Here is a 10,574-nt window from a genome sequence, read left to right as displayed (position 1 = left end):
ATTTTCACGATATTGATACTTCCTATCCATGAGCATGGTATGTTCTTTCATTTGTTTGTGTCCTCTTTTATTTCACTGAGCAGTGGTTTGTAGTTCTCCTTGAAGAGGTCCTTCACATCCCTTGTAAGTTGGACTCCTAGGTATTTTATTGACTTTGAAGCAATTGTGAATGGAAGTTCATTCATGATTTGGCTCTCTGTATGACTGTTACTGGTGTATAAGAATGCCTGTGATTTTTGTACATTAATTTTTTATCCTGAGATTTTGCTGAAGTTTCTTATCAACTTAAGGAGATTTTGGCTGAGACAATGGGGTTTTCTCGATATACAATCATGTCATCTGCAAATAGGGACAATTTGACTTCTTCTTTTCCTAATTGAGTACCCTTTATTTCTTTCTCTTGCCTGATTGCCCTAGCCAGAACTTCCAACACTATGTTGAATAGGAGTGGTGAGAGAGGGCATCCCTGTCTTGTGCCAGTTTTCAAAGGGAATTTTTCCAGTTTTTGCCCATTCAGTATGATATTGGCTGTGGGTTTGTCATAAATAGCTCTTATTATTTTGAGGTATGGTCCATCAATACCGAATTTATTGAGCATTTTTAGCATGAAGGGCTGTTGAATTTTGTCAAAGGCCTTTTCTGCATCCATTGAGATAATCATGTGGTTTTTGTCTTTGGTCCTGTTTATATGCTGGATTACATTTATTGATTTGCATATGTTGAACCAGCCTTGCATCCCAGGGATGAAGTCCACTTGATCATGGTGGATAAGCTTTTTGATGTGCTGCTGGATCCGGTTTGCCAGTATTTTATTGAGGATTTTTGCATCAATATTCATCAGGGATATTGGTCTAAAATTCTCTTTTTTTGTTGTGTTTCTGCCAGGCTTTGGTATCAGGATGATGTTGGCCTCATAAAATGAGTTAGGAACGATTCCCTCTTTTTCTATTGATTGGAGTAGTTTTAGAAGGAATGGTACCAACTCCTCCTTGTACCTCTGGTAGAATTCAACTGTGAATCCATCGGGTCCTGGACTTTTTTTGGTTGGTAGGCTATTAATTATTGCCTCAATTTCAGAGCCTGCTATTGGTCTATTAAGGGATTCAGGTTCTTCCTGGTTTAGTCTTGGGAGTGTGTGAGTGTCCAGGAAATTATCCATTTCTTCTAGATTTTCTAGTTGATTTGCGTAGAAGTGTTTATAGTATTCTCTGATGGTAGTTTGTATTTCTGTGGGGTCGGTGGTGATATCTCCTTTATCATTTTTTATTGCGTCTATTTGATTCTTCTCTCTTTTCTTCTTTATTAGTCTTGTTAGCAGTCTATCAATTTTGCTGATTTTTTCAAAAAACCAACTCCTGGATTCATTGATTTTTTGGAGGGTTTTTTGTGTCTCTATCTTCTTCAGTTCTGCTCTGATCTTAGTTATTTCTTGCCTTCTGCTAGCTTTTGAACGTGTTTGCTCTTGCTTCTCTAGTTCTTTTAATTGTGATGTAAGAGTGTCAATTTTAGATCTTTCCAGCTTTCTCTTGTGGGCATTTAGTGCTATAAATTTCTCTCTACACACTGCTTTAAATGTGTCCCAGAGATTCTGGTATGTTGTATCTTTGTTCTCATTGGTTTCAAAGAACATCTTTATTTCTGCCTTCGTTTCATTATGTACCCAGTAGTCATTGAGGAGCAGGTTATTCAGTTTCCATGTAGTTGAGCGGTTTTGATTGAGTTTCTTAGTCCTGAGTTCTAATTTGATTGCACTGTGGTCTGAGAGACAGTTTGTTATAATTTCTGTTCTTTTACATTTGCTCAGGAGTGCTTTACTTCCAATTATGTGGTCAATTTTGGAATAAGTGTGATGTGGTGCTGACAAGAATGTATATTCTGTTGCTTTGAGGTGGCGAGTTCTGTAGGTGTCTATTAGGTCTGCTTGCTGCAGAGATGAGTTCAATTCCTGGATATCCTTGTTAACTTTCTGTCTTGTTGATCTGTCTAATGTTGATAGTGGGGTGTTGAATTCTCCCATTATTATTTTGTGGGAGTCTAAGTCTCTTTGTAAGTCTCTAAGAACTTGCTTTATGAATCTGGGTGCTCCTGTGTTGGGTGCATATATATTTAGGATAGTTAGCTCTTCCTGTTGAATTGATCCCTTTACCATTATGTAATGGCCTTCTTTGTCTCTTTTCATCTTTGTTGCTTTAAATTCTGTGTTATCAGAGACTAGGATTGCAACCCCTGTTTTTTTTTTTTTTTGTTCTCCATTTGCTTGGTAGATCTTCCTCTATCGCTTTATTTTGAGCCTATGTATGTCTCTGCATGTGAGATGGGTCTCCTGAAGACAGCAGACTGATGGGTCTTGACTCTTTATCCAGTTTGCCAGTCTGTGTCTTTTAATTGGACCATTTAGTCCATTTACATTTAAGGTTCATATTGTTATGTGTGAACTTGATCCTGCCATTTTTGGTTATTTTGCTCGTTAGATGATGCAGTTTCTTCCTAGCCTCGATGGTCTTTACATTTTGGCATGTTTTTGCAATGGCGGGTACTGGTTGTTCCTTTCCATGTTTAGTGCTTCCTTCAGGGTCTCTTGTAAGGCAGGACTGGTGGTGACAAAATCTCTAAGCATTTGCTTATCTGTAAAGGATTTTATTTCTCCTTCACTTATGAAACTTAGTTTGGCTGGATATGAAATTCTGGGTTTAAAATTCTTTTCTTTATGAATGCTGAATATTGGCCCCCACTCTCTTCTGGCTTGTAGAGTTTCTGCTGAGAGATCTGCTGTTAGTCTGATGGGCTTCCCTTTGTGGGTAACCCGACCTTTCTCTCTGGCTGCCCTTAAGATTTTCTCCTTCATTTCAACTTTGGTGAATCTGGCAATTATGTGTCTTGGTGTTGCTCTTCTCGAGGAGTATCTTTGTGGCAATCTCTGTATTTCCTGAATTTGAATGTTGGGCTGCCCTACTAGGTTGGGGAAGTTCTCCTGGATGATATCCTGAAGAGTGTTTTCCAACTTGGTTCCATCTTCCCCCTCACTTTCAAGCACCCCCATCAGACATAGATTTGGTCTTTTTACATAATCCCATACTTCTTGCAGGCTTTGTTCATTTCTTTTTCTTCTTTTTTCTTTAAGTTTCTCTTCTTGCTTCATTTCATTCATTTGATCCTCAATCGCTGATACTCTTTCTTCCAGTTGATCGAGCCAGTTACTGAAGCTTGTGAATTTGTCACATATTTCTCGTGTCATGGTTTTCATCTCTGTCATTTCGTTTATGAGCTTCTCTGCATTAATTATTCTAGTTATCAATTCTTCCACTCTTTTTTCAAGATTTTTAGTTTCTTTGTGCTGGGTACGTAATTCCTCCTTTAGCTCTGAGAAGTTTGATGGACTGAAGCCTTCTTCTCTCATCTCGTCAAAGTCATTCTCCGTCCAGCTTTGATACGTTGCTGGCGATGAGCTGCGTTCCTTTGGAGGGGGTTATGTGCTCTTACTTTTTGAATTTCCAGCTTTTCTGCCCTGCTTTTTCCCCGTCTTTGTGGTTTTATCTGCCTCTGGTCTTTGATGATAGTGACGTACTTATGGGGTTTTGGTGTGGGTGTCCTTCCTGTTTGTTAGTTTTCCTTCTAACAATCAAGACCCTCAGCTGTAGGTCTGTTGGAGATTGCTTGAGGTCCACTCCAGACCCTGTTTGCCTAGGTGTCAGCATCAGAGGCTGCAGAAGATAGAATATTGCTGAACAGCAAGTGTACCTGTCTGATTCTTGCTTCGGAAGCTTCCTCTCGGGGGTGTACTCCACCGCGTGAGGTGTGGGGTGTCGGTCTGCCCCTAGTGTAGGATATCTCCCAGTTAGGCTACTCAAGGGTCAGGGACCCACTTGAGCAGACAGTCTGTCCATTCTCAGATCTCAACCTCTGTGTTGGGAGATCCACTGCTCTCTTCAAAGCTGTCAGACAGAGTCTGCAGAGGTATGAGTCTGCAGAGGATTCTGCTGCTTTTGTTGTTGTTGTTGTTGTTTTTGTTTAGCTGTGCCCTGTCTCCAGAGGTGGAGTCTACAGAGACAGGCAGGCCTCTTTGAGCTGCTGTGAGCTCCACCCAGTTCAAGCTTCCCAGCAGCTTTGTTTACCTACTTAAGCCTCAGCAATGGCGGATGCCCCTCTCCCAGCCTCGCTGCTGTCTTGCTGTTAGATCACAGACTGCTGTGCTAGCAGTGAGGGAGGCTCCGTGGGCAATGGACACTCCCGGCTAGGTGTGGGATATAATCTCCTGGTGTGCCCGTTTGCTAAGACCCTTGGTAGAGGGCAGTATTGGGGTGGGAGTTACCTGATTTTCCAGGTGTTGTGTGTCTCAGTTCCCCTGGCTAGGAAAAGGGATTCCCTTCCCCCTTGTGCTTCCCAGGTGAGGGATGCCTTACCCTGCTTCAGCTCTGGCTGGTCGGGCTGCAGCAGCTGACCAGCACCGATTGTCCAGCACTCCCTAGTGAGATGTACCCAGTACCTCAGTTGAAAAAGCAGAAATCACCTGTCTTCTGTGTTGCTCGCACTGGGAGCTGGAGACTGGAGCTGTTCCTATTTGGCCATCTTGCTCCGCCCCCCTATTATACTTTAAGTTCTAGGTTACATGTGCACAATGGGCAGATTTGTTACATATGTAAACATGAGCCATGTTGGTGTGTTGCACCCATTAACTCGTCATTTACATTAGGTATATCTCCTAATGCTATCCCTCCCCACTTCCCCCACCCCAGGACAGGCCCCAGTGTGTGATGTTCCCCATCCTGTGTCCAAGTGTTCTCATTGTTCAATTTCCACCTATGAGTGAGAACATGCGGTGTTTGACTTTCTGTTCTTGTAATAGCTTGCTGAGTATGATGGTTTCCAGCTGCATCCATGACCCTACAAAGGACATAAACTCATCCTTTTTTGGCTGCATGGTATCCCATGGTGTACATGTGCCACATTTTCTTTTCTTTTTTTTTTTTTTTTTCTGAGACTGAGTCTCACTCTGTTGCCCAGGCTGGAATGCTGTGGCCGGATCTCAGCTCACTGCAAGCTCCGCCTCCCGGGTTTACACCATTCTCCTGCCTCAACCTTCCAAGTAGCTGGGACTACAGGTGCCCGCCACCTTGACCAGCTAGTTTTTATTTTTTTAGTAGAGACGGGGTTTCACCGTGTTAGCCAGGATGGTCTCGATCTCCTGATCTCGTGATCCGCCAATCTCGGCCTCCCAAAATGCTGGGATTACAGGCTTGAACCACGGCGCCCAGTCCCACATTTTCTTAATCCAGTCTGTCATTGATGGACATTTGGGTTGGTTCCAAGTCTTTGCTATTGTGAATAGTGCTGCAATAAACATACGTGTGCATGTGTCTTTATAGCAGCATGATTTATAATCCTTTGGGTATATACCCAATAATGGGATGGCTGGGTCAAATGGTATTTCTAATTCTAGATCCTTGAGTAATTGCCACACTGTCTTCCACAATGGTTGAACTAGTTTTCAGTCCCACCAAGAGTGTAAAAGTGTTCCTATTTCTCTACATCCTCTCCAGCACCTGTTGTTTCCTGAATTTTTAATAATCGCCATTCTAACTGATGTGAGATGGTATCTCATTGTGGATTTAATTTGCATTTGTCTGATGGCGAGTGATGGTGAGCTTTTTTTCATGTTTCTGTAGGCTGCATAAATGTCTTCTTTTGAGAAGTGTCTGTTCCTATTCTTTGCCCACTTTTTGATGGGGTTGTTTGTTTTTTCTCATAAATTTTTTTGAGTTATTTGTAGGTTCTGCATATTAGCCCTTTCTCAGATAAGTAGATTGCAAAAATTTTCTCCCATTCTGTAGGTTCCTGTTCATTCTGATGGTAGTTTCCTTTGCTGTGCAGAAGCTCTTCAGTTTAATTATACCCTATTTGTCAATTTTGACTTTTCTTGCCATTGCTTTTGGTGTTTTAAACATGAAGTCCCTACCCATGCCTATGTGCTGATTGGTGTTGCCTAGGTTTTCTTCTAGGGTTTTTATAGATTTGGTCTAACATTTAAGTCTCTAATTCATCTTGAATTAATTTTCGTACAGGGTGTAAGGAAGGGATCCAATTTCAACTTTCTACATATGGCTAGCCAGTTTTCCCAGCACCATTAATTAAATAGGGAATCCTTTCACCATTTATTGCTTTTGCCAGGTTTGTCAAAGACCAGATGGTTGTAGATGTGTGGTATTATTTCTGAAGCCTCTGTTCTGTTCCATTGGTCTATATCTCTGTTTTAGTGTCAGTACTATGATGTTTTGGTTGCTGTAGCCTTGTAGTATAGTTTGCAGTCAGGTAGCGTGATGCCTCCAGCTTTGTTCTTTTGGCTTAGGATTGTCTTGGCAATGCAGGCTCTTTTTGGGTTCCATATGAACTTTAAAGTAGTTCTTTCCAGTTCTGTGAGAAGAAAGTCATTGGTAGCTTAATGGGGATGGCATTGAATCTATAAATTTCCTTGGGCTGTATGGCCATTTTCATGATATTGATTCTTCCTATCCGCGAGCATGGCATGTTCTTCCATTTGTTTGTGTCCTCTTTTATTCCATTGAGCAGTGGTTTGTAGCTTTCATTGAAGAGGTCCTTCACATCCCTTGTAAGTTGGATTCCTAGGTATTTCATTCTCTTTGAAGCCATTGTGAATGGGAGTTCACTCATGATTTGGCTCTCTGTCTGTTATTGGTGTATAGGAATGCTTGTGATTTTTGCACCTTCATTTTGTATCCTGAGACTTTGCTGAATTTGCTTATCAGCTTCAGGAGATTTTGGGCTGAGATGATGGGGTTTTCAAAATATACAATCACGTCATCTGCCAACAGAGGCAATTTGACTTCCTCTTTTCCTAATCAAATACCCTTTATTTCTTTCTCCTGCCTGATTGCCCTAGCCAGAAATTCCAACATTATATTGAATAGGAGTGGTGAGAGAGGGCATCACTGTCTTGTGCCCATTTTCAAAGGGAATGCTTCCAGTTTTTGGCTGTGGGTTTGTCATAAGTAGCTCTTATTATTTTGAGATACATTCCATCAATACCGAATTTATTGAGAGTTTTTAGCATGATGGGCTGTTGAATTTTGTCAAAGGCATTTTATGTATCTCTTGAGATAATCATGGGGTTTTTGTCTTTGGTTCTGTTTATATGCTGGATTCCTTTCATTGATTTGAGTATGTTGAACCAGACTTGCCTCCCAGAGATGAAGCCCACTTGTTCTTGATGAATAAGCTTTTTGATATGCTGCTGGATTCGGTTTGCCAACATTTTACTGAGGATTTTTACATAGATGTTCATCAGGGATATTGGTCTAAAATTCTCTTTTTTTTATTGTTTTTGCCAGTCTTTGATATCAGGATGATGTTAGCCTCATAAAGTGAGTTGGCGAGGACTACCTCTTTTTCTATTGATTAGACTAGTTTCAGAAGGAATGGTACCAACTCCTCCTTGTACCTCTGGTGGAATTCGGCTGAGAATCCCTCTCGTCCTGGACTTTTTTTGGTTGGTAAGCTATTAATTATTGCCTGAATTTCAGAGCCTGTTATTGATCCATTCAGGGATTCAACTACTTCCTGGTTTAGTCTTGGAAGGGTGTATGTGTCCAGGAATTTATCCATTTCTTCAAGGGTTTCTAGTTTATTTGCACAGAGGTGTTTAGAGTATTTTCAGGTGATAGTTTCTATTTCTGTGGGGTCGGGGGTGATATCCCCTTTATCATTTTTTATTGTGTCTATTTGATTCTTCTCTCTTTTCTTCTTTTTTAGTCTTGCTAGCAGTCTATCAATTTTGTTTCTCTTTTCAGAAAACCAGCTCCTGGATTCATTGAGTTTTTGAAGGGCTTTTTGTGTCTCTATCTCCTTTAGTTCTGCTCTGATCTTTGTTATTTCTTGCCTTCTGCTAGCTTTTGAATGTGTTTGCCCTTGCTTCTCTAGTTCTTTTAATTGTAATGTTAGAGTGTCAATTTTAGATCTTTCCCACTTTCCTCTGTGGGCATTTAGTGCTATAAATTTCCCTCTACACACTGCTTTAAATGTGTCCCAGAGATTCTGGTATGTTGTATCTTTGTTCTCATTGGTTTCAAAGAACATCTTTATTGCTACCTTCATTTCATTAGGTATCCTGTAGTCATTCAGCAGCAGGTTGTTCAGTTTCCATGTATTTGAACAGTTTTGATTGTGTTTCTTAATTCTGAGTTCTAGTTCGATAGCACTGTGGTCAGAGAGAGAGTTTGTTATAATTTCTGTTCATTTACATTTGCCGAGGAGTGCTTTACTTCCAATTATGTGGTCAATTTTGGAATGAGTGTGATGTGGTGCTGAGAAGAATGTATATTCTTTTGCTTTGGGGTGGAGAGTTCTGTAGATGTCTATTAGGTCCACTTGGTGCAGAGCTCAGTTCAATTCCCAGATATCCTTGTTAACTTTCTGCCTCATTGATCTAATGTTGACAGTAGGGTGTTAAAGTCTCCCATTATTTTGTGGGAGTCTAAGTCTCTTTGTAAGTCTCTAAGGACTTGCTTTATGAATCTGGGTGCTCCTGTATTGGGTGCATGTATATTTAGGATAGTTAGCTCTTCTTTTTTAACTGATCCCTTTACCATTATGTAATGGCCTTCTTTGTCTCTTTTCATCTTTGTTGTTTTAAATTCTGTGTTATCAGAGACTAGGATTGCAACCCCTGCCCTTTTTTTGTTTTCTATTTGCTTGGTAGATCTTCCTCCATCTCTTTATTTTGAGCCTATGTGTGTCTCTGCATGTGAGATGGGTCTTCTGAAAGAAGACCAGCAAATTGATGGGTCTTGACTCTTTATCCAATTTGCCAGTCTGTGTCTTTTAATTGGAGCATTTAGTCCATTTACACTTAAGGTTAATATTGTTATGTGTGAACTTGATCCTGTCATTGTGATATTAGCTGGTTATTTTGCTCATTAGTTGATGCAGTTTCTTCCTAGCATAGATGGTCTTTACATTTTGGCATGCTTTTGCAATGGCTGGTACCAGTTGTTCCTTTCCATGTTTAGTGCTTCCTTCAGGAGCTCTTGTAGGGCAGGCCTGGTGGTGCCAACATCTCTAAGCATTTGCTTGTCTGTAAAGGATTTTATTTCTCCTTCACTTATGAAACTTAGTTTAGCTGGATATGAAATTCTGGGTTGAAAATTCTTTCCTTTAAGAATGTTGAATGTTAGCCCCCACTCTCTTCTGGCTTGTAGAGTTTCTGCTGAAAGATCTGCTGTTAGTCTGATGGGCTTCCCTTTGTGGGTAACCCGACCTTTCTCTCTGGCTACCCTTAAGATTTTCTCCTTCATTTCAACTTTGGTGAATCTGACAATTATATGTGTTGGAGTTGCTCTTCTGAAGGATTATGTTAGTGGCATTCTCTGTATTTCCTGAATTTGAATATTGGCCTGCCCTGCTAGGTTGGGGAAGTCCTCCTGCATAATATCCTGCAGAGTGTTTTCCAACTTGGTTCCATTCTCCCTGTCACTTTCAGGTACACCAGACAGATGTAGATTTGGTCTTTTCACATATTCCTTTATTTCTTGGAGGTTTTGTTCATTTCTTTTTACTCTTTTCTCTCTAAACTTCTCTTTATTTTTTGTTTTTAATGAGATGGAGTCTCATTCTTGCTTGCAGCCTGGAGTACAGTGGCACGATCTTGGTTCACTGAAAGCTCTGCATCCTATGTTCATACCATTTTCCTGCCTCAGACTCCCGACTAGCTGGGACTACAGTTGTCCATCATCATACCCAGTTATTATTATTATTATTTTGTATTTTTAGTAGAGACGGGGTTTCACCATGTTAGCCAGGATGGTCTCGATCTCCTGACCTCCTGATCTTCCCACCTTGGCCTCCCAAACTGCTGGGATTACAGATGTGAGCCACTGCACTCAGCCCTAAAGAGAAAAATTTCTATACTTTCTAACATAAATATTTGGTAGGCAAGCATTCAGCAGAATCGTTGTTCAATAATCTGTGATTATTTTGTTACAAAGAGTGAAATTTCAGACCCATCACACTGATTTTTCCTGGGTCCATGTGGATATTAAAGTACTTACGTAAGCATTTTGGTGGATCTGACCATTGTCCGTTTCTACATGTTATTCGCTTGTTACCCTCAAGTTGATACAAGTTCTGGCATTTGTACTCAACTGATGAATCTGGAGCATATACTGACAATGGGAATGAAGTAATGTCTCCATTGTCAATAGGTGGAGGGGGGCCACATTTTCCTGTAGAATCTAAAAAACATCATTTTATCACTTAATTTATTGTGAGAGAAAATCAAACTATGAGTTCAAATAAGGCAAATACAAACATAGCACTTTATATAATATGAACAGTTTTGTGATTTCTGATGAAAGAAATGAATCCTGGAAGAAATTTTAACCCTTTAAACTGGAAGTAATGTATTTAAGTTCTTTTCTCCTTACTGAAAGAACACATAAAACATTATGACATATTGTTCCTTACAGTTGAAAAGGATGAAGAAACGTCTTTTTGAATGAATATATGCTAAACATAGAAAACTGTGACAGAGGAAGTTTCTTATTTTATATTCAACATTCTTTGGA

At 40.3% G+C, this 10,574-nt stretch overlaps 1 protein-coding gene across 1 annotated transcript in view; it reads right to left on the bottom strand.

The window, feature by feature from the left end:
- The window catches only part of CFH (complement factor H), a 150,099-nt gene that overhangs the window by 37,754 nt on the left and 101,771 nt on the right, over positions 1 to 10,574 (bottom strand). The window contains exon 21 of the mRNA XM_023203395.2: positions 10,059 to 10,241. Within this exon, the coding sequence (XP_023059163.1) occupies positions 10,059 to 10,241 (183 nt within the window). The remainder of the gene's footprint in view (positions 1 to 10,058; positions 10,242 to 10,574) is intronic.

The sequence above is a fragment of the Piliocolobus tephrosceles genome, chromosome 1 (genome assembly GCF_002776525.5).
Source record: "Piliocolobus tephrosceles isolate RC106 chromosome 1, ASM277652v3, whole genome shotgun sequence".
Taxonomy (NCBI): Eukaryota; Metazoa; Chordata; class Mammalia; order Primates; family Cercopithecidae; genus Piliocolobus; species Piliocolobus tephrosceles.
This window is presented reverse-complemented; position numbering and strand designations above follow the sequence as displayed.